The sequence below is a fragment of the Pelodiscus sinensis genome, chromosome 3, assembly GCF_049634645.1.
Source record: "Pelodiscus sinensis isolate JC-2024 chromosome 3, ASM4963464v1, whole genome shotgun sequence".
Taxonomy (NCBI): Eukaryota; Metazoa; Chordata; order Testudines; family Trionychidae; genus Pelodiscus; species Pelodiscus sinensis.
Window position 1 is genome coordinate 140,532,415 of NC_134713.1, and position 24,208 is coordinate 140,556,622.

Sequence of the window (24,208 nt, forward strand, 5' to 3'; positions counted from 1 at the left end):
GGGCAGGGAGCAGCTCTTGGCTCAGTCAGAGGGCTTCGCCAAGGAGCGGAGCTGCAGGTAATGCTGCACTCCCTCTAGATGGGCTGCCCTCTGCCCTCCAGAAGGCATATGAAACCTTACCCTGGGTACTGCATGGCCTGCACCCAACTTTGGCCCAACAGCCCAGGGCCAATAGATTCAGTAAAGCCACACATTGAAGTAGATTTGCTGTACAGGCAGTCCCCGGGTTACGTACAAGATAGGGACTGTAGGTTTGTTCTTAAGTTGAATTTGTATGTAAGTCGGAACTGGTACATATTGTAGGGGAAACTCTAGCCAAACATTTCTCCAGAGCTCAGTTTTATTCTCCCACACCTCACTTCCCTCAGTCCTTTATTCTCAAGCTGAGGTGTCTGCTGAGAAAAGCCGCTCCGCGTCTCCCTGGTCTGCTGGGGGGGGGGGGGGGGCGCTAGCTTCGCGTCTCCCTGGTCTGCTGGGGGGGGGGGGGGCGCTAGCTTCGCGTCTCCCTGGTCTGCTGGGGGGGCGCAGCTAGTGCAGGGTTGCCTCACCCCATTTGTAAGTAGGGATCCGATGTAAGTCGGATCCATGTAATCCGGGGACTGCCTGTATTTAGAAAGGCACGGGGATCCCTCCCTTCACATGCCAATAGCTCCCTCCACAGCCTAGTGGAACCACTCCCTAAGGGGCAGTCCCAGTCTCTTAGGGGAACAAAGCAAGGTTGCCAGGAATTTGTATCCCACCACTTGCTCCCTCCTCATCCCAGGGCAGAACAGTCCACAATCCACACACACACAACTCATTCTCCCCAGCCCTTCCCCATGGGGGAGAGGGGCCACTCCGCTCCTGGCCTCACTACTGATGCCACCTGTAAGGCGGCGGCCTTTTCTGTCACCATATTGGAAGGCCTAAAGGCCAAGGCCTTCATCTGTAGCCAGACGGAAAGACCAGCAGCCATTAGCTGTAAAGCAGGCAGTCAAGACTCTTTCATTCAATCTAAATTGCATTAAAATAGTGTCATACCAGCCTGTTTAGGAGATAGTGGCACCTACTGTCACCAGATAAAGAAACAGATCTCAAGATGGTTAAAGAAAATGTAAATCAACTAAGGTGGTGGGTACGATTGATTAGGTAGTTCTGATACTGTATGTTACAACTGTAGTAAAATTTTAGTACAATAATTAAGGTACAGCAAAGCAGAATACAAGTGTCACTATAAAAACTGGGGTCTAAGAAGGAGACCAGCAGAAAGGAAAAGCAGGACCAGAAAGGAGGAGGAAAGACCTGGAGGAAGAACTCAACTCCAAGTCACAGCCTAAGACCAGAGTTGCCAAGAATCCTCTGCATGACTCTGGTGTGCAGCAATCAGAATCCAGACAAGACTGACCTTGCCTGGCCAACAGGGGAAGTTCACCTGCTTTGATCAGGATTGGTGAGCAGGGACTGCGTGCTTAGCATGTGTAGCCTGCTTGCTTGGTAAGTGTTAATAGAGAGTAAGGAGATTACAATGGAAGGCTCCCAAGAGAGGGGGGATAGCTCAGTGGTTTGAGCATTGGCCTGCTAAACACAGGGTTGTGAGTTCAATCCTTGTGGAGGCCATTTGGGGCAAAAATTTGTCCGGGGTGGTCAAGACCAATGGTCTAATAGCCCAGAATCATATTTTCCCCAGGTGGCTGGTGCCAAGTGCTTCAGAGGAAAAGAACAGAATAAGTCAATTGTCAAACAATCCATGCAGTCGAAGGCCTAGGGACACCCAGAGCATGAAGTTGTACCTTGCCAGCCAGCGATGGAGTTATCCTTCATAAATTTATCTAGCTTGTGATAGTGTTAACCTTCACAACACACCCTCAACAAGGGCTACATTGCATTGTGAGAAGTACATCCTTTTAAACATGTTTCCTGTTCATTTCTTGGATAAATAACATGTTCTTATTCATTTTATCCACATCACTCATGATATCTCCAGCGTATTTCCCTGCCCCATGTCATCTCTTTTCCAAGCTGCAAACTCCCAGGTGTTTTTAATCTCTCCTCTAATGGAAACCATTCCATACCCTTATTTGTGTTGTCCTTCTCTATACCTTTTCCATTTCTAATATATCTTTGAGGTGGGGCCTGCCGAACTGCACACAGTGCTTGAAGGCTGGGTGTAACAGATGTATACAGGTGTTTTGATTTATTATCTATTCCTTTCGTAATGGTTCCTAACATTATCAGTTTGGACTGCTGGTGCACATTGAGCAGATGTTTTTGGAGAACTATGCACAGTAACTCCAACATCTCTTTCTTGAGTGATAACAGCTAATTTAGACTCCAGCATTGTGTAGGGATTGTTAGGGGTTATGTTTTCCAATATGCATGTCTTTGCATTTGGCAATGATAATTTAATGGGTCCTTCTGTTACGCAGTCTCACAGTTTTGCGAGACACCAGACCACACTGTCCTCCCACAGCTGAGACTCATGCCCAGAAGCTCTGGCAGCCACTGCACGGCCCCTGCTCTCTCCACTTCAGTCCTCTGAGCCCCACAGGGTCCTGCAGAAAGCTGTTTGGAATGATCCAAATGCAGCCCAGCCGACAGACCCCTGCAATGCTGAGGCCAGTTGGTTTGTTTGCCTTTGGGACGTGGCCCTAGTGGCCAGTGCTCCGGCCTGGCACCCAGTAACCTCCAGGCATCTCCCAGTACACTAGTGGTCAGTCTCCACCAACCCGCTCAAGGTACAAGTACTTCCAGAACCACAGCTCTAGCACTGGCAGCAGGACAGTGCCACCACAACTTCACCCCGGCTCCCAGAGTGCCTTCTTGGGGGCTGAGCAGCAGCATCCCCCCTCCCAAGCTGGCTATTCCCCCAGCACAAAGTCATGAGGGCAGAGGAGGAGAGTGGTATCAGCACAGACATCATTTGCTAGAGGATTGATCCATTTATTCTTTAAATAACATTTGAATGCCTCTGATCTACCCACCAGCAACAGGCCAGGCCATCTGTGCTTCCCTAGCACCACACCTGAGGCCCCTCCCCACCGTCCCTGTCACAGGAGTCAGAGCAGCCAGCAAACCGCACCTTGCCAGGGGCTCAGCACAGAGACCCAGCCACACAAGGAACTTGCAGCAGTGTCGAGTTGCAATACCATCAGCGGCCACAAGGTGGCAGCATAGACCAGATTTTCAGAGATGATTCTTTTAAAAGGCTCCCCAGTTGAAAAATAATTTCCCTCCAGTTCTTCTCTCAACCCCCGCCCTCCTGGCACACACTTCTACCCTCAGTCCTGAGCCTCTGCTCCTTCCGCTCGTCCAGTGCTAGGCCTCTCCGGAGCAGACCCAGGAGATCACATCAAAATGAAGACAGCTCTCCCGAGCCACCCCTGAGCCATTGCCACTAGATTTTGACTGAGGCCAGTACATTCAACACATCTTTGACCTCAGCAGGGAGGGAATAAATGCTAAAATGCGGGAGTAAGAAAGAAAAAGAGCAAATGACCTGGAGCAGCCCAGAGGAGCCACAGAGGCTACGCCGAGGCTCCCAAAGAGCTTGCTAAGAAGTTCTGCAGCTTTTCCTGGCAAAACTCCACTGCAGCAGCCCTTCCAAGAACTGGGGAGGAAGGAGCAGGCTCTCCAGCACATCCTGGGTGATTGCGCCATCCAGGACTTGCCCCCATGCAAGAAACAGCCAGGTCGAAGCAGCGAGCTGAGAACACTGCCAGCTTAAATGGGGTCCTGGGCACCCACGGCTCCCCAGTGCTACACTCCCTATGTATACACCTGCCACAGAGCAGCAGCCGCGTTGGGGGTGGGGTGAGGGAAACATAGCCCCAAGAGGGGAACTGACTAATCATCAAGGAGGACCCTTGGCCCCTCTCCAGTCTCTTTCACGGGAGCATCTCCAGGCCCTTTACTGAGCTTGGGAGCAAGTTTTCTACATGCGCATGAGCACTGCTCTGTGTGTTTTACCTTTCAGGGGGGAAACTGAGGTGCAGGGCAAGGCACTTTGCCTCAGGTGACACAGCCACTCAGTAGCAGAACTAAGAATAAAACCCCCGTTTTCCCCGCCCCTCCTGCTGGGAGTCCAGCTACGACTGCAGTGGGGAGTGCAGGTTAGCAGGCTGGAACTGACCCATCATGGGAGCAGCATTAGCTACACTGGGTTCTCGCAGGAAGAGCGACAGGGAATGGGATTTCCTTGGGAACAGGCTAACGGGCCCCGTACTAGGTTCTGTATCTCCCCATCCAACTACATCCCTCCAGACAATGGCGCCTGCTTATCTTCATGTCAGATCTGACCCAGCTTCCCCCTGGTTGGAGAGGGGCTGGTAGGGGTAGGGATCAGTTCTGCCCCTGAGGTGCTGAAGGTTTCAAGCGGCAAGAAGTCAGAGTGCGCAGCCCCTTGCGGTTGCTGGGGAAACCACGAGGCCCAGAACTTGGGCATAAAAATCAAGTGTTTATGTCTCCCTGGGAAGGGTGATGGGAGCCCCCACAACTGCTCCAGCAGTGTTGAGAGGCGTAGGGAAGCAGCACCCCCCCACTGCAGAGTCTGGGATGAGGAAACCCCCTCCCAGCTACTCCTCCATACAATCTGAGACTGGAGCCCCCCGCTGGTTGCTCCCATTGCAGGTGGGGGAGAGAGCAGCAGCAGTCCAGAAGCACCATCAGAGGGTCTCGTGCAGAGCTCAGGGGGCCAGCTTCCTCCAGTTGCCACCTGCTCAGGGCAAGGGTGTTCGGGCAGAGCGCTGGGGACCATGCACACTGCTACGGGGGGAAAAGATCTCCTGCGCTGGCTCCGCTCCTGCCAGCTGTAGTGCCATGGCTGGGTGGGGGCGGCCCCCGCAGTCGGTCAGAGTCTGGGCGCTCAGTCGGCGCACACTACCGGCTTCCCAGAGATCTTCAGGTCATCGAAAGGCAGGAGGGCGAGGAGCTGCCAAGGCAAAGGGCCCAGAGATCAGGTTAGTGCCAGGGAGAGCACACTACTCCCTGCTGGAGCGGGGGCCAACAATGCCCAGCCAGCCCCAGGAGGGGCACCGTGAGTAGTGGGTTAGTACTGACAAGGGATCCCAGGCTATCGCCGTGTCATTGAGTGGGGTGGGGAAAACAGGGCAACTGCATGCTCCTCCCACCCCCCTTGCCCTGAGCCCTACGGCACCCCCTGCTGCACCAGCAGAGGCACTGACTCCAGCACTCCCCTCCCAGGGCCACAGCGAGCTCCCGGGATGCCCCTCCCCACGTTTCCCTGCAGGGGAGAGCAGGGACAGACTCACATCATCGTTGCCGTCGGCCAGGTCCTGGGCAGTCTCATCTTCCATGTTCCTCAGCAGGGTGTCAGCCCCCGAGTGGTACAATATGGCAGCCATGGCAGCATCTTTCCTGCCCACGGCCAGGTGCAGTGGGGTGCAGCCGTTGTACATTGGGGCGTCCACGTGGGCCCCCTTGCTGAGCAGGTACTTAACTGTCCTGCGGTCACGGCTCTCCACTGCCAGGTGCAGGGGTGTCTTCCCACTTGTGCCGTCCTGGAACCAACCATGCACAGGAGTCAGAAGGGGCCCTGCTCTGACCCATTCTCGCCCCCTGCAGCCACCAGCACAGGGCATATGGCCATGGGGCAGAACCCTGATGGGGTGCACAATCTGCATCGCAACGGGCACGTGCCCCCCCCAGCCAGAAGGGAACCTGCTGGCCCTGCCCCTGGTCCCTGCCTACTCCTGGCAGATCTGGAGAGGTTTCTCCTCTCTGCTCCAGGGACTAGGGGCATGGAGCTGGGACCTTCCACCTGGGAGCCTGGTGCCCACAAGGGCCCACGCCCCATCAAATCCACTGCTGCCTAGAGAACCAGTCTTGGCACCATCCAGCATCCCTGACCTGGGAGGCCAGAGGGACTCCTCCGGACACTGACCTGGCAAAGGGGCACAGAGCAGTACAGCTGGCAATGCCAAGGCCAGCTGCCCTCACCCCCCAGCCCATGTCCTACCTGGACGTTGATATCCGCGCCACTGTGCAGTAGCAGTCCCATCAGCTGCTGATTCCCCTTCAAGGTGCTGATGTGCAGACAGGCTAAGCCTGGGGAGCAAAGAGACGCAGAGGCTGCTATTGCTGCACTGTATCCCTGTAGTGCTTGGAGCCCCACCTGCAGACCAGGGCCCCGCTGGACACTGCCAGGCACAATCACCAAAGGATGGTACGTGCCCAGGGCATCTCAGTGTGGAGCGCAGCACCCCACCCCCATGCCTCCCCTGCAGCTACAGAGCTGGGCACTGGATCCACCCCCCCGCCTTGCTCCTTACCTTGCCAGTTCTGGAGCTGCAGGTCCTGCAGGCTCCTTTGAGGCTCCGTGCTCTCCCCGGGGGCTGGCTCCAGAAGCTGCTTGGCACACTGCACGTTCTGCTGCTCGCAGGCCACGTGCAGAGGGGTGTTGCCGTTGCGGTCCTGTAGGGTCAGGCTGACCCCCTTGTGGATCAGTGCCCTTACCACATTGGGCTGCTCCAGGTACACAGCCAGGTGAAGTGGGGTCTGCGGGCAGCAAGACAGCCAGGGTCACGGGCGGCTTTGGGAGGACACAGGGGCCCCACAAGGTGCTCACGATGGCTTGGGATCTCTGCTAACTGGCTGCGTACTGTGCCAGTTTGAGTGCCTGCATTTTTAGAGTCCTCTCTGGGTACCGCACACACCAGCCAAAGGCAGGTACCTGCAGGACTGCTTTGAGTAAAGGCATCCCAAACACCTACAGCTGACCCTGGGGGTGAGAGTGTTTCAGACCCCTGGGAGGTCTAGGCATGGGGTATGTGAGGAGCAAGGTCAGAGTCTGGGGGAATGGGGTATGTGAGGAATAGTCCCTCTGCCGGTCCCTTCCTGAGGGTTAGCATGGACTGGAGCACTCCCCCCTCCTGCCCCAGCACATACCTGAAACAAGTCATTCTGGATCTCTAGCACCTCCCTGGGCAGCTGGGTGATGCAGCAGAATGCCAGTGCTCGCACGCTATGGATGATCGCCAGGTGCAGCAGCCTGCACAGAGGAGGAAGAGGAGATGGGTCAGTGCTGCAGCTCCCACACCACTGCCCCACAGAGAGAAACGTTCCCACGCCCCAGCCCTGGAGCTGGAAGAGGAACCCTTCCATGCCCAGGCTACAGCAGCCCCCAACCCTTTAGCGTCAGCCTGAGACCCAGACCCAGCAACTTAGCCTAGCCTCTCAGAAGCAGGAAGGGCAGAGTTGTTTCTGCCAGGACCCAAACCTGAAGGTCTAGGAAGCCCAGGGACATGCTGCAGCCTAGTGCTGGCCAGCAGCTGCAAGGGGAATTCCACTCTCTCTTTCCCCCCCTCCCCGCCACAGCACTTCTGCTTTCCTGGCTCAAGGGCAGGCAGCACTGCCGTGGGACACAGCAAGGGGAGGGATCTGGGAGATTAGCTGAAGACCACCTGACATTTTCTGGAGTTCCAGACTAGGGCAGCAGCCAGAACTGGATTCTTGGAAATACACCCGCATCCACTGAGGAAGAGTGGGTTGCCCCAGCTCAGACTGGTCTGGGAATGAACTGGGTGAGGGTCGACAGGAGGAGAGATTAAAAACAGAACTGGCTTCCCAGCCCCCACCCTCAGTGCTAAGCTAGGGGGTGCATGGCAGATGAATGGAACCACATCTCCCAGGACTCAGCCCCTACCACTGCCTGCTTAGAGCTGGCTGCCCCACCTGGGCCCAGCTCTCAGCTCCCACAGAAATTTGCACAGAAGATTGAGCCCAGGGCCCCAGACGCCAAGACACGTGTGAGAGCCCACGAGCCGCACTCGTGCGAGTTTCACACTGGTCCTTGTCGCACCCGAGCAGTCAGAACAAGAGTGAGACCTGAAGGGAATTTCCAGTCCTGCACAGAAAGCCTGCTGTTACTTCAGCGCTAAAAGCCACCCCCAAGCAGAGCCATGAACCCCCTTCTGAGCCCCCTCTTGAGCCAGACCTGGCCCCCAGAGCCAGGTGTCTGAGCACCTCCAAGGCACCTAAAGACTGACACACCACCACCACTCTGGCTACAAGGCCCTGCCGGGCCGAGAACTGGGCTGGCACTAGGATGCGTGCGGGGGTGGCTGCATGTATGTGATAGACTAAGTCGGAGGCAAGTTTTGCATTTGTTCTGCTTACAGCAAGGTCTCTTATCTCCTGTGGGAAACAGTTCCAGCCTCAGGCCAGCCCTTCGTGAGCTCAGTCTCCCACACAGAGAGGGATGATTCGCTGTGGGAGCCAGGCCCAACCTCGGGAAGGCTTTGAACACCCCGGCAGGACCCCTGAACTGGACTCTGCATTCCCTGTGGAGCAGAGCACCAGGCTGATGCAGTTATGAGGAAGGGGACTTTGTTAGGCACCTGTAACCGCGCCTGGAGCCCAGCAATGGGCAAGGCAGCATGGCCAGCTTGGAATCTCACTGCCAACGACACAATCTTCTAGCGGGGTGCAGTTGGGAGCAAAGGGGGTGCAAGGGGGGTGCGACCGGGGCACTAACAAGCCCTGAGAGTCCCAAAGCCCTGGAGGTGAGCTCTTCCCCATACTTCCCAGCCCCCGCCAGCCGTGCTCCATTGCGCCTGGGCTCAGCTTCCACCACGTGCCCCTATGGGCCAGACAAGCTGCTGTTCACAGGGGAGATTAGGGGCGCTGCTCACTCACTGGGGGCACCGCGACCCAGCAGCCCCCTCATGGTGGGAGACGACTGTAGGATAAAGGCTAGAGTCCTGGAGGCCCGCAGGGGTAGGGGGAGCAAGAGGTGCCCTGGATGGCACACCAGGCCTGGTGGCCAGTGTGACTGGTAGTCTCTCACAGAGGGGGGGTGGAGGCACAGTGCTACATGGGGCAGTGCTGGACTCTTTCCCGCACCTCACTGCTGAGGAGGGACAGAAGTGCGGATCTGTCTGCAGCCAGGGGACCCTCCCTAAGTTGGGGTGGAAGGAACAGCAGGAAGAGCCAAGCCAAGTGTCTGTGTTGTGCTGTGCTGCACTGCCCCAGGGGAAGCCCCGGGTCACATGGGCACGGGGGAATTCCCCTGCTGCACTGGGGGAAGGAGTGGCCACCCACAGCTTGAGCAACAAATGGGGGTGGGGGAGGGGCCCCCCTGCACAACTACAGCTCCCAGCCTAGGGGGAAGAGCAACTGGCAGCTGCGTGTGTGGGGAGGGGGCATTCAGCCAGGGGAATACCGACTGGAAGCAGCCACTGGTGGTCAGCGGGGAAAGGAGAGAAGCAGAGTTTCCATTGCACAGCGCTGCGCAAAGGGGGGCTGCTGGTCAGGAGAGAGGGGCATTGGCAGAGCTGCATGTAGCTTGATCCACATGGCAGCTAAAGAGCCTGGGCCCCATTTACCCAGCAACTGCACCATTCCCAGCTCCCCAGGAAAATGCCCTGGGAGACTTCCTGCCAAAGCTCAGCACAGACAAGGTCCCTGGTGGCTCCTGCATCTGGGCCACCTTCCCCCATTTACCAGGGACAGCCCCTGTTTCCATGAGGCAGCTCCCACTGTGTCCCTCCCAGTCCCCCTGGGCTCAGCAGGGCTGCAGGCGGGGCCTTGCGCCTCAGCAGGTATGCACACTAGATAAGACGGGACTTTCCAGAGCAATTCTGACTGAACTTTAAACTTCTGCTGCTTTCACTTTCCGGAGCTCAGCAACTCCCAGGGGACTGAGGCCAGGCCGGGCGTGAAAGTACATGGAGCCCCCTGCAATTCCTACCAAGCCGGTCCCCTCACCGGAATCCCCCACCCTCCAATGCACGCTCCACATCATACCCAGAACTGGCGGCCGGGGAAAGGTAGGCCAGTCACATGCTGAAGGCTGAAAACCCAAGTGTGTCAATCCGCCCCCAGCTCTTGGTAGAAAGAGTTTGGTTTGAGGCAGCTGCTCTATGTGACCCTGACCAAGCAAGGGGACTGACTGCGAAATGGAGGGAGTAAAACCACTCCGCCTTTACAGCCCCACAGAGCAATTTGAGATGTGCCATGGAAAGGCACTAGGAATGTGCGCTGGGTTGCCAGTGCTGATCAATGCTTGGGACTTTCACCTGAAAGTCAGTGCCATCTGGGACATGCCTAGCTGAGAGCATTTCCTCTCCCCGGTCTCATTTCCACATTTGTTTCCCCTTGATCACATGGCAGCCAGGCCTCGCCTTCCTGAAACAGGCACAGAGATCCCAACGGTCTCAAGCCCTCAGCGGCATGAGGGGATGGTGCCAGAGTGAGGCATCATAATGATGCAAGCAAGGGCTCAGGATTCTCTTGTGCCAGAGTGGAAACCCCTCTGACCCGACAAAGTATGAGAGAGACCTCAGGCTTACTCCTTCCTAGGTCTCAATATTGTCAGCGATGAGCATACAGAATACCACTGGCCCAGCCAGGTGCCTGGCCCCATGCACCACACTCGGACATGAAGAAGAACTCTAGGTAGCTCTCATCAACAGAGAATGGCCCAGTAAAAGTTACTGCTTCACCCTCCTTATCTTGCTAATAGACTGGGACCAACATGACTCCACCACCATAAAGGCGGCTTCATTGCAAAGCAGCTGAGGTTGCCACACACACACCCACCCACCCACCCACCCAGGGCAAGGAAATGGACAGGCAAGCCACCTAGTAAAATATACCCTCTACTCTAGGGCTGGGGAACCTAAGGCCCAGGGGCTGGATGCGGCTCCCAGCTTACCTGGATCCAGCCCGCCAAGGCTCAGGGCTCCCCCAGCATTGGGGAGCCCACGCTGGTGCTCCAACCCCATCTGCCTCCCCTCCGTAGGGCTGGGCCCCCCTAGGCTCTGTTGAGCAAGGGAAATGTGAGGAGTGTCTTACTTCTTCTCAGTCAGGTGCCACGTCAGTGAGGATTTTGGTTGTTTTTTTTTCTGCTTCTCACTTGAGTGCGGCTCCTGATTTTTCTGTGGGTCAGTGGCCCCCCCACCTAAAAAAAAAAAATCTTCCCTATCCCCATTCTACACCTTCACCTGGAGACTTGCACGGTCTCATTGCCACAGCTACCATACACCACCAGACACACCCTTAACTCTGCCCCCTTTCATCCTTCCACCAGCTTGTTCCCCTCTCCTCCAACACTAGTTATGGCCAAATGGCATAGCAGGTGTGAGAGGAGCTTGGGAAAGGGCAGGGGGGCAGTTAAAGGGGACAATGGGAACTGCAAAGGGTGATGATGCTGTGGGACAGGCCATTTGATTGACATTCAGACCTGCCACTAGCATACTAAGTGCTCTCAGGCAAGGGGATTCCTCCCCTCCCACAGCCTCCATTTCCTCTCACACCATTTATCTCCCATGTCCATTGAAACGGCCTGATCTGTGTTTTTCCTGGGGCACCACTGGGTTAGAACCTAGTCGTCCCAACTGAGATTGTGCCTATTGTAGTAGAAACAACCTTGAAACTAACTAGATAGGCAAAGAGAGACTGCAGATGCAAACATACATGCATCACCACTCTCTGCTGCATGGCATTCAGAGCAGTCAGCTGTGGGTCACAGCATCTACACTGCCCCCCCTCTCTTCCTATGGCCACATGGGGATTCAAACTCATGAACAGCTAATGGGGATTATTTTTAGTTAACTGTATGATCCCCAGCTGGAGCAGGGAGGTCAGAGTTCTCTTCCTAAAAAGCTCCCAGTAGACTCAGCATGCAGCAAAGCCACTGCTGTGACATCTTGGATGGTTCTGGATTCATTACAACACAGCCTGATTTTACACAGAGCACTGGCAGGTTCTGTGCCTTGCTCCAAGCAGCTGAGAGGAAAAAGCAGAGAAGACAAGGACTGAAACTGATTCCATGACAAGCAAAGGGAGGTGGCTGACTTGAGAACGATGGCTTCTATACTCAGGGAATAATCCCAATCACGTGGTAAGAAAAGCTTTAGCCACCCCGCAGACTCATTGCCGTTCGAGTAGGGGAGTGGGATCCAGGTCTCTATTCCCAGCTCTGCCATGGACTTGCCATCAGACCTTGAGGAAGTACTCTGGCTTGTGCCTCAGTCTCTCCTCTGAGAAGTGGGGTTGGCAATACAGATCCTGATCTGGGCTTTGAGATCCCAAATCAGGCAGTGTTGCCTTGCAGTCTCATTTATCCTCACAGCCCACAAGCATCCAGAACAAAGGATTAAACATCGGACATGATTTGTTCTATTGCTGCCCTTCCCTCCCCCACTCGGGCTTCCTGCTCACAGGTTAAAGAGAAAATTCACTCCGCTCCACACTCTCTCCCAGCAAACCCGTGGGAAATCATGCAAATATCAGTGTGGGCAGTAAACACTTGGTTGTTCATGGGAGGAAAGGAGGAAATAGAGCCAGCAGCAAGATGTGGAAAACAGAAAGCACACATTCCTGAGGAAAGCAGCAGGGGAATTCCAGTTATCCTGTTCTCTCAGTTTAGCCTTCTAACCTGCCCTCCTAACACCCGCTTCCTGAAGCAGACCAACAGGAACCTCTGCCACACAACTCCACAAATGCATCTTGCACCTGAACTACACCACCTCTGCTACTGTACCTCCCACTCTGAAGGCCCATCTCACTTCTGACCCATAGCCTCCGCTCTACCCACTATTCCAGTCTTCCCCACATACATCTCTGCCACTGTCCTTCAATCACTAACTTGGAGTTTCAACAGCAGGAGGTGGTTTGGGGGAAGAGAGAAGACAAGCATAGGACACTGGCAAATGGAAAGTTCCCTGCTAGACACAGGGGCCAGGCATAAAAAATCCACTAACTCGCCCAGGAGAGATTCCAGTTTGTCCAAGTGCACTGTATGAACTATAATTAAAAAAGCACCTTGTCAGCTTTTACAGCAATGATCTGAGTGTGACCGATGCAATGACATGTGCAGAGAGACAGCGCCAATGCCGGTTTTAGGAAAGGGGCATTGGCACCCTGGCACCTGGAGCTTAGGGACTAAATTATCTCAGCATCAGGCTCTTCATGTGAGAGTGGGTCCTGGAGAAAAGGCCACTCGCCCCAGTCTCTTCTGCACACTATTTTGAGGCAAGCAACGATCTGATTCACAAGCAGAGGAAACTCAGTCCCCATCTCTCTTGCCATTCAAGCAAAGGGTTCTGTGTGTTTGATGAGGCTACCCAGAATTCACCAGGGTGTGTGTGTTGGGAGATGGCAGCAATTGTTTTTTGGAGGCGTGGCCCTGCCTGGATTGAGTGATTTGGTGATGGATGCAGAGTTCAGACACCTGGGAGACGAGGGATGTAAAAGCCCATGTAATTGGTTATCCAGCTAAACATTACGTTTAACTGGTTAACTGACTAAAGGGGGTGCGGGTGGGGGAGTATGTAAGCATGGGCTGCTTCAGCCCCACCCTGTCCACTGTGTACCCGAGCGTGTCCAAAGCAGCCTCCGCCTGCAACAACTGGAACAACCCCTGTCCTGCGGTAGGAGGGGAGCTGTTCCAGCCCCCACCGGTTAATGACTAACCTTTCATATCCCTAGTGGAGTCTTTGGGCTCTAAGTACCCAATAACCAGGCAGGCGGAGCTGTGGCTTGAAGCACTGATGTATTTCAGCCTGGCTAGTAGACATATTTTTCCAGGCCTGAAGATGGTGCTATGTGAGCTCATACCTTTCCCTGTGGCCTTGTGACCTCTCATTGGGAAGAGCATCTCCAGCTCTGTGCATCCCAGGAAGGAGGAGAAGAGAGTCAGTTAGTGAAATGGAAGCAAGAGGGCTCTATGGTCTTATTATGGGGTGTAGGATCCCTCACTTCTAGCATCCCAAACCCCACAGAGACAGACTTTTCAATACCATTTCAGTCAGTAGGAGAGGGCATATCCCAGAATAATGGAGGAGAAAAGGTGTGCAAATGGATATATAAGCACCACAGTTTGAGACTGGGCTAACCTTACACATACCGAATGGTACCCTAATCCAGAAGCAGCCTCACTGAAATTAACAGGATAACTCAGTGTGAGAACTCCCCAAGGGTGTCAGAATCAGTCCTGGGGAATTTAGAGACAGAGAAGCCCCATAAGTTGCTGGATTGTTCCCTGTTACAGCTATACTAGCATTTTGTTGGATTTTTAGCTTACAGTTGCAAATGTCCCTTCGAAACAAGAGCAGCTGCCCTCCTGAATCCCTTACACACGCAGCCCAGAACATGTAAAGCAGCAGTGGGACGTACAGTCTCATGATTCCATAGATGAATCAGTTAGCCGGATGGTCAGCATCACACAAAAGCACTGTCATGCCTGGCTCCAGACAGCTCGAAACAAAACAAAGTTACATTCACAACGACAAACCCCACCTGAAGGAGACATTCTGCCTTCTGTCTGACTAGCTGAAGAGTCAGGGGCCTAGAACCAGACAGTACAGCTATTTGTCCATCCAGTCCTACAGTGGCTAGGGAAGGAGTGATATATAATGGTCATTTACTACAGTTTGATCTTGAGCTACTGGGGCTTCTAAACTTTTCCTTGGGAGTTGATCACAGCCTAATACATCTCAGTGTCTGGAAGTTTTTGCGGAGAGAGTCAGCTTAAATCTCCATTTGCTATTCGCCCATTCCCTCCTGGGCGGCAACATTCTGCAGTGACTGGCAGATTCACACATCTCCCCCAGTCATCCGCTAGTGAGGCTTCTTATAAGCTTTCCCCATAATTCATAATCCCCCCCCCATCCTTTTTCATTTGCCCTTCTTTAAACTCCATCTAGCTTGCTGGGGGTTCTCCCAGCACCAGTGACTCCTCTTCTCCCTCTTTTGCACATACCGTGGTGTGAAACAGAATGGCAGCGTCAGCACTATAAACGCCTCCTAGAGTGGATGAGTGAGTGGCAGTGTAGGAGCAATGACTTTGAACATGCACAATCTCAGCCACGCTGCTGCAAGAACACTGCTTCAGGACAGCATCATTCAAGGTCAGGAGCTGGTTCCTTGCCTTCAGTCACTATGGGCAGCTGCTGACCTTGCCTGCATCACTGAGACACTCAGTATGAGGCCTAGGCCCAGTGATTACCAGACAGATGCAAGCAGGCCAGAGCCATGTCCCAGGCAAGGCAAAAAAAAAAAGTCCAGTAGCCTTAGCCACTGCCAACGCCAGTCACCTTCGCACCATGCAGAGGAAGACTAAAACAGCATCTCCTCTGGACTGGGACCTGGATTAACTCGTGAATCCACCTAATCCCTGGTTATCAACCCTCCGTCTCCGGCACGTGATTTCTCATCAGCAGGCACGACACTAACCACGCTTCTGAAGAGGGAGGAAGTGAGGCTTCCCCTCCTCCGAGACACCACAGATACTTCGGCGCTACCAAAATAGCTCCAGCCCCATTTCTGTGTGGAGGAACTACCGAGACCGTTTTGCAGGCAGTAGGCTGAGCTGTGGACCCCCGAGCTTTGCCCAAGTAAGGGGCTGCAGACACCTGCTGTAAAAATACACTGCCATCTGCCCCCAGGCTTTCCCACAGAGATGAACCCTGTGAGCACCAGGACTCCCACCATGCAATGAGGCACAGTTACTTAGGGCAATAGGAAGCATTGCATGCTGGGATATGTAGTCTATTCATCCAAATTGACATGGAGATTGCCAATAAAGCCATCGGTGTTGGAGGTATAGGCCTTAGCCTGGGGAATTGCAGGGGCCATGCTTTGGCTGCAGCAGAGTATTAGCCCAAGATGGTGAAAGCAGGAAGAGGAAATACCTTGGACATGGCACACATGGGGGAAGCTGAGGCATAACCTCAATGCTACAGGATCCACTTTGTCTCTACAGGGGTAGGGGAAGCAGTCAGTATCCCCTTGTTGGGAGGGCAGGGTGGAGTGCTCAGAACTGGAATGTGAATGAAAATGCTCTCATCAAAAGTAACTATGGGCAGCCTGCCCCACTGCCACCCCCCTTCTCCAGCTCCTGGGTGAGGGCCTGAGGCCGGGAGTTCCCCTGAGTCACTCCCTGAACAGAGGGTGAGTTCATTAGGAGCCTAGGCCACAAATAAAGCATTACTCTCCGGCCTGCCCAGTGCCAGCAACCAGACCTTTCCCAGGCTGGAAAACCCCTCTCCAGCTTTCACAGAGTCAGTCCACTGGGATCCAATTTAGCAAAGACAGACTAGACTGTCAATTGAACAGGAGAAGCCGGACATTACCAGGCAGAGGCTAATGCCGGAATGCATGTGGGAGCTCACCCACCCAATTCTACCAACATCTGGGAAGAATCCCGATCCACAAATCTCCTTGGTATTCCTCAATCCTGATGGCAGTACCTCTGGGGAGGCCAGTCCTTGAATACCCGTCTCATAACTTTGTTGATCCCTCGCTCCTGACCTGCAACATTGCCGCTGTTCCAGCTCTGCCAGTGTACCTCACTCCTGACCTGCAGGTCCCCCCACCCCCGCTATTCTAGTCCTGGCATCTCCAAACCAGAAATCACCAATTATGAGGCAGAATGTGTAACTCAAACAAATGTGTCCACCGGGGATTAGACAGAGGCTTAACTCGTATCACTTGGGATCACACTCATTTTCTCCAGGATAGGCTGGCTAATACATTAACCCCTGCTGCATCACCAGAGCCCCCCTCATGGTTTCAGAGCAGAGTGAGTCAGTTTTGGCTCAGATGCTCCAATCGACTTTATTTACACGCACTCCTTTGACATAAGTTTCCATGGAAGGCTCTGGATAGGATTTCAAGTGGCTGGTAACAAGCTTATCTCTGAGGACAGAGCTCGCACTGACACAGGCTCTCAGGCAAGCCCACAGGAAAGAGCATTACCGATTGGAAGAATATCATTACAGAGGTGCCACGAAAGGCACTGGGCACTCACAGCACATTCTATCCCAACAAGACCACAGATGGTTTGGCCGCTCAAGATCAGGGACTGAATCAAACACAGACAGCTGAGGAAACAGGAACTACTTGCTCTAAACCCAGGACTTTTGTGTTTTCATAATTAGATGGGTTACAAGGAAGTGATATTGCCCAATGAACCCGCTGAGAAATAATCAGCTTGATGCTAACTCTACCTTGCTGAGTGAATTCAAGCAAAGCACAAGGAGAGACAACTGCAATTCTCTTCACTGCTGCTCCTTGGCAATCTACAAGCAGAAATAGAGGCCTCTTGGGTCATCTAGTCTGCCTCCCTAGAACAACAAAACTGCATGTTGTTCTGGGCTGTCCTCTCATTCATTCATTCAGCCTTGCAAGCATTAGCCTCACTTTATCCACACAGAAAAACTGAATGCAGAGAGGGGCGCTGAGCACTTGACATCTGCCTAGTTCAACTAGAATGGGGAGTGCTCGGCACTTCTGAAACTATCAGGCCCAGCTGCATCAGGAACGACATGCAGGAGTCCAGCCTCACTACTCTAACCACTATAGCACACTTCCTCTAAGAGTTAGAGTTATAACCCAGGAATCTGAACTCTTGGGTTATATCCCTCAGTCCGAATTCCATCCCACTTCTCTAAGCACTAACTCACAAAGGCCTTGCCATAAATAGCAGGCATTTCCCCCCCTCACTCCTTGCAATTTCCTGTTTTAAACAGCACCAGGGGGCAGAGAGGGAGGGCACTTGTGCAGTTGCAGCTGTTTGGACAGTGCAGGAAAGCCTCCTACTATTTGAGGGAGTGAAAAGTGCCACCAAGAGTTAATTGCTTCTCCAGTTAGCTGGAGGCTAATGGTCATGTCAGCATGACAAGCAAGAGCTTCAGTAACCCTATAAAATGGATCCCGATAAAGCAACATAAGGTCTCTCCAACTGACTTCATCTTCTAGACACAGTGGAGAATGATCCCCTGGCACCACTGTGACTTTGTGGCTTGTCTGGATCTTCCATTGACCTAGCACTGTCTATTCCTGGGATTAGGTCAACCTAACTACAGTGCTCAGGACACACATTTTTTCACAGCCCTGTGCAACACCTCAATCTGATTTGCAAATGTAGACGAGGCCTTAGGCTAATAACATCCAAAGCTATAACACACAAGTACAACAGATGCAGGGTTCAACTACTGCCTCAGTAGGGGCACAAAAATCCATTCAGCCAGAGAACCTGCAAAGCTGACAGGTTAGCTGCCTAAGTAATTTTAGGTCGAGGAATATGAGTCACATATTGTGCTGTAGCCAGCTCACCCATGTTCCCCCAACATGGTTCTATCCTGCATCACAGAGGGAACTAAAGTGTTTCATAATCACGTCTTTTCCTACATATCTCATTTGATCATGTGGCTACAACCTAAAACATCCCATGCAGCTGCTATCCAGAGCTTTGTGTTCTCCCAGGTGAAAGGGGAAGATTTTTGTGCATGGACCTTGTCTCCCATTTCCTGACAGACACAAAACAAGAAGAAACCCAGCTTCACACTGGCACATGTATTTCTGTATCATTCTGACTACACGTCCCATCCAGGGCCCTAACTCTGCTGCTCCCACAGCCCAGAACTGAGAAGTAAATGCCAATTTCCTTTTTTCTGTGCTTGTTCTATTTGACCTGGCTTAATTTTAGATGGACTGATAAATGCCCAGTCCATTTCACTGGGCATGTGTGACTATGGAGAAGAAAAAAGGGTGACTCTGGGAGATAGGACATGGAATCTTCCACTGACTGTCCCTCAATTACAGTCTGGCTCCCAGTCTAAAGATTTGCAGCTTCCCATCTTGGTCGAGTCCAGGGGGCAGGCAGGCTAGGGAATGAACACAGATCGCAGACCCCCGCCCCTCTAGTAAGCCACGGGTCAATGTGACTGTAGAAACGCCGGGGCTGGAAATCGTTTGCATTTAATGGCCGTTTGGTGGCCCTGTGCGAGATGAGCGGCTCAGTCTCCAAGGGGTAAGTATCTACACCGCCGAGCAGGACTAACAGGCTCTCTTGCTCTCCCGGCCTAGGGCAGAACTGGGCCACAGAAACTCGGCTCCCCTCCCTGGGGCGTCCCTCCCGCACCTGGGGGAGAGCAGGGCACTAGCCACAGGGTCACTCACGTGTCGCCGTCCTCCGAGATGTAGGTGAGCGCCTCTAGCTGCTGCTGGCTGAGCCCCTCCGCGGCTTCCTCCTCCTCCTCCGGGAACTGCCCCAGCGCGGTCAGGGGCTCGGTGAGGGAGGCCGAGCCATAGGTAGAGTCGACCCTTTCCTCCGCCTCCAGGGCGTCGGTTCCCTCTTTGCCCAGGGGGCCGGAGTCCTTCTCCCGCAGCGTGTCCCCGAGGCCCGGGGGGTGCTCCCCTTCCCCCGGCGGGCCGGGCAGGGAGCGGATGGAGGGGATCGAGTAGATGCCCGAGTCACATTGTCCTTCTTCCAGCTCCGAGCCCTCCTGCTGCGTCTCCTTCTTTCTCTCCGAGCCCCGAGTCCCAGACATGGCGCGGGCTCGCCCCCCAAGAAGCCCCAGCAGGCCGGCGGAGGGGGATCCGGATCGCGGGCAGGGACGGGAGGGGGTCCGGACGAAGGGGAGGAGGGCTCAGGCCGGGGCGCTTAGAGGCCTGGCCGGGACAGGGTCCTTGGCCGGATGGCAAGCGGGGGCCGCGGCGGTCTCATGCCCGGCGAGTGGCTTGGAGCGGCAGCCGAACGCGAACCTCCCACCTCGGTGTGAGTCCACAGCCCCGCCCGCCCTGGCAGGGCGCCGCCCCCAGCCCGCTTGGCCTATGGCCGGGCAGCCTCGCCGCGCCTCGCTGGCGTCTGCAGCCGCCGGGATTCCCCCGCTGCGCTCCGCCCCTGCAGCCCGCCACGCTCCTGCCGCCAGTGCCCCCGGCGTCTGACCCCGCCCCCGGAGCCAGCGGGATCGGCCCCTTTGGGGCTCCCTGCGCTGCCCCCTCCCCCGGCCCATGCGAGGAGCCAAGTTGCTAACATTCCCCAACCCCTCCCTCTTGCAGCGGGGCTGTTTCCATGCGAGATTAAGGGGGGGGGGGAGCATCCTGAGTCAGTCTGTCTGTCCCCGGCTTTGGATGCTCATGGGACTGAGATGTGTGCCCAGTTCCTTGCTGGTGGTCGTGTTTGTTAAGGGGTTCTGGGCCTGCCCCTCCCTCTGGTGATGATTTTGGGCTCTTTCAATCACAGACACGTCTGCGGTAGAAGTGAGCAGGGATCTTGCAACGCTAGGCTGTGTGGGTGACAAAGCACCATAGCTGGTGCCTCCAGGAAATTACACTGAATAGGCCGGTTACCAGTGATGGGAGCAAATGAGATTTGCTTTTCACACATGCACATTTTAACCAAGTTAATCCAATAAGATCTATGGCTGCCTATGTAATAGGACCTGTGGGCCAACATGACACATAGTTGGTGCCACCAGCCCTGCCTATAATCTCTGTCTAGCTTTAGATAATTATCCTAGTCTACAGATAGAGGCTAAAGCACAGAGAGGTGGTGTGATTAACCCAAAGTAATGCATTAGTGATAGTGCTGGAAATAGAACTGCAAATCCTGGTTTTTGAACCTGTGCAGCCTAGACCAGAGCTATAACCACTGCATAATACTGTCTCTCAATGCTGCACATCAGTTTAGGTACAGAGAAGATTTCTATGGTCCAAACTAGGCCATCCCCCTAGCCACAGCCATTAAAGCAGGGGTGAGGGATCTTTTTTGGGTTGGGGGCTGCCGATCCACAGAAAAATCAGTTGGGACCTGCATACAAGTGAGAAGCAAAAAAACCCCCAAACCAAACCTAACCAAAACAACCCCTCACTAACATGCCCCTGACTGAGAAGGAGGACACTCCCCACATGCCCTTTGCACACCAGAGACTAGGGGGGCCCAGGCTAGTAGATTTTGTGTGCTCCAGCCCCACAAGGGTGGCAGGAGGGGCTGGAGTATCAGTGTGAGCGCCCCAATACTTCGGGGGTGGGGAGCCCAGAGCCTCAGGGGTTGGATCCAGGCAAGCTGGAGGCCACATCTGGCCCCTGGGCCTTAGTTTCCCCACCCCTGCATTGCAGGATTGTTCCCTATCATGGATTTGCCCAGAGTTTGTCTGGTTACATATTCAAGGTTCCAAACAATGAGGTTTCCACCCCTTTCCTTGGAAGAGAGTTGGTCTTATCACTAAAACAGTTCCCTGGAAATTCAGCCTGTTTTGTTTTTCTCAGAAGCCTCCATAAATCCTAGTTCCTCTGTCTTGGATGCATCACTTTCCTTTCTGAGGGTTTACACCCTTCTGATGCCCATTGGCAGTTAATGCCAAAAGGAAAGCATGGGACCTAACATGGAAGAGGGAAAAGCTAATGACACCTGAAACCCACTTGGAAGATCTCTATGCCAGTCTAATTTTCCTGGGAAGCACTTGGGCCCAGAGCCTGAAAGATATTTAGGCTTCTAATTTCCATCAGTCAATCAAGGGAAGCCAATGTAAATTAGGAGCCTAAATACTTTTGAAGATCTGGTTCCTAGATACCATAGTGAGGGGTGCTAGGGAAACCCTAGATTAGATTGCTTACAAAACTCTAGCAACTTCCCTCTACCATCCTGCAGCTGTTGCATTAGGTCGATGAGAGCCTGTGTTACAGTAATTCATACCAGCCAGTCAGGCATTTACTTCCAGAACCCACAATGTATAAACAAATGTAGAAAGAGCACGCAAAGAGGGGGTGGAGGGAGAAGGGGAGGGCGGAGGGCAAGTGCAGGAAGTCACTGGAACTGTCAGTAATTTAAGGTCAAAGTTTTCCTCTAGCTTGTGATCAATTTCACTCTCTGGATCACTGTCTCTGCCCTTTAGACTGTTCTGTCCTTTTACATCCTGGTTCTGCTTGGATGTGTCTGCAGCTGACATTCCTCTCACCTTGGGTGCATGGGGAGACAATCTTGATGTCCCAGCTCTGGGACACAGCCTTGCTGAGCTCTTGACTACAGCCTGGATTGTCAATCCTCAACGAGGAGCAGCCTGTGCAAGCTCCTCTCACCATCATGTCCAGCAAATCCTGCAGCATAGCAGTGGATGAGCCAACTGGTTCGAGGAATGGCCAGATGGCAGAAGAACAGGAAATTCTGGGATCTTAAGAGTGTGCTGTCTCCCACTGTCTGATGCAGTAACTGGGAATTCCTACCTTCCTCTGCCGCAGCCAACAGCACATGCCCAGGCCTTTCAGGGGATTCTCATTACTGGTGTCTTCCAGAGCATGGCTTCCAATCACTGAGCACAAGGGGAGCTTCCTAAGAAGCTCTTGGGAAATCCGATCCATGAGTCAATAAGTCCAATAAATGCACAAGGGTGACCTCCTTTTCCCTCCTGCCCCTGAATTTATACGCTAATAGGCGTTCCCTATTGGCTCTGGTCACTCACCTCCTCAAGTGTCCTTGCTTTGTGCAATTCCCCTGTACCAAGTGCTAGCCCCACTGTGGTGGATGACATTGTGTTGCTGGAATCTACTCTCCTGAGTGCTGAGAGTTGGCTAAGGCCCCAAATGTGTGCATATGATTCACGATGGGAAGCAAACCCATAGCTTGCAGTCTTGTCTTAAAAAGCACCTCAACCAGCCCAGTTCTGGATTGATTTATGGCTCGACTTTAGTAGTGATGAGAGAGACTGGACAGTCAGCCCCTGAGGGCTGATGGCTTCTATTGATCCCTTTAAAGACAGAGCTCAGACATATGAACTCCCCACTAAGCATACACACACTACAGGAACCCACTCCACCCAGCAAGATGTTCCATTCTTGACCTGGCAGGACCCATTCTGACATGTGTGGAGAATTAGATCTCTATCTCCTATCTGCTCCTTGGCTTTTACTCCACCTAGAGACAAAGTTAACAATGGGTTTTGCTAGGTAGACACTTTTCCATCCACAAACTCATTGCACACATGGGCCGTCCAACAGCTACTGGAGGATAACATTCCTCCACTGCTAGCCTGAGCTCAGCTGGAACCAGAAACCTCAGAGCCTTCCTACGACCAATCCACTGAGCTTGTCAGCATTTGCCTTTGGCTATCAGTGTGGTTGATCTTCTGCAGCATCTCTGTTTCTGGTTGACTGTTGTGCCAAATTTAACTCCCTTGTCTCACCCTTGTTCTGCAGAACAAAGTGAGACTGGTGGGCTATCAAACCCACACAGTCTGGCCAGGACCAGCCACACAACTGTGACCACCTGTCTCAAGGACCTTTCATTCTCAGGTCACTTGTTTGTGTTAGCCCAGGCAGACAGTGACATGAGGTATCAAATGTGGCTGGGGTGGCGGGATGTGCCTCAGTCCATTTCAGACAAGGTATCCACATCCTAGAGCACACCGCCACAGCTGAGGGACTGGCAGCAAAGCCAAGAACTGAACAGGCCTTAAAGATGGAAATCCCCTCCCACTCTGCAGGTCAGCGTTGAACACAGCCCACACACTGCCTCTGCTGATCAGCACCTGCCACTGGTGCTAGCTTCACCCTGTATGACTAAACAGCTCCCTGGTAGGATGTCAGTCCCAGACGTGCCTGGTTCAGTGAACGGGGCCAATTAACCATGTGATTGGATTGTTGAAGCCAACTGGGAGAGGTGCTGTGGCAGTCATAAAGACACAAAGCTTTTGGTAAAAGAAAGCTGCAGGTGGGAACTCTGCAGTCATTCCTTAGGGACAGAGGACTTGACAACTGGCAAAGGGAGAGTCAGCCCTGAGATCCTGCCTTGGGATACACACACTGGCAAAAACCTGAGAGTGACAAGCTAGCTATAGGGAGCAGAGGAAGCTCCACTGTTAACCTAAAGAGAGGATGGAAAGGTAGGGATTTGCCCAGGGAAGCGTGTGAACCCTGGGCACAGGGTCTGTGGCCTGGAGGATGCTGGAGTAGAAGACGAACCCACATTCCCCTACCTGCCACTGGGGAAAACTATAGTCATGTAGCCAGAGGGCAAAGCCATTAATAGGGATTAACTTGACCCCAGAGAGAGACCATCCCCAGGTGAGAAACCAAACGAGTTGAGTAGGCATCAGGCTGGTCCTGAGCTAATTCCTGGATGGGTCACAAGGCAGCTCCACAGCAAAGCAAATCCTGTGACAAGCCCCCCAACCTCACCTCAAGTTATTAATGTTTGTTGTAGTGACCCCTGTCAGGATTGGGGACCTACTTGGCTGGGCCCTGTACAAACACAGACTGCCCCAGAGAGCTTATGCTCTAGGACTGAGCCAGAACCCTTTAGCTCTTCAAGCGGATGCTCTTTAAACTCAGCTACTTCTTTGCTTTCAGCTCGGGGGCTGCCAGACCTCTCTGGGCTCAGTGGGCCAAACAAGGAAGACGAGTGCTGGTTTGGTTCCCTCTCAGCCATAAGGGAATCTCCCAGCTTGGCTTGTACAACAATGGGATTTCCCAAGAATAGGGCTCAGCC

At 53.6% G+C, this 24,208-nt stretch overlaps 1 protein-coding gene across 1 annotated transcript; it reads right to left on the bottom strand.

The window, feature by feature from the left end:
* Positions 1-2,501: 2,501 nt before the first annotated feature.
* Positions 2,502-19,731, bottom strand: NFKBIE (NFKB inhibitor epsilon). The gene is made up of 6 exons (XM_006126550.2): positions 18,904-19,731; positions 6,883-6,985; positions 6,267-6,492; positions 5,954-6,042; positions 5,247-5,495; positions 2,502-4,906 (listed from the first exon to the last, which is right to left on the bottom strand). The coding sequence occupies exons 1-6, from the start codon at positions 19,272-19,274 to the stop codon at positions 4,841-4,843; spliced, it is 1,104 nt and encodes a 367-aa protein (XP_006126612.2). The 5' UTR covers positions 19,275-19,731; the 3' UTR covers positions 2,502-4,840.
* Positions 19,732-24,208: the final 4,477 nt, after the last annotated feature.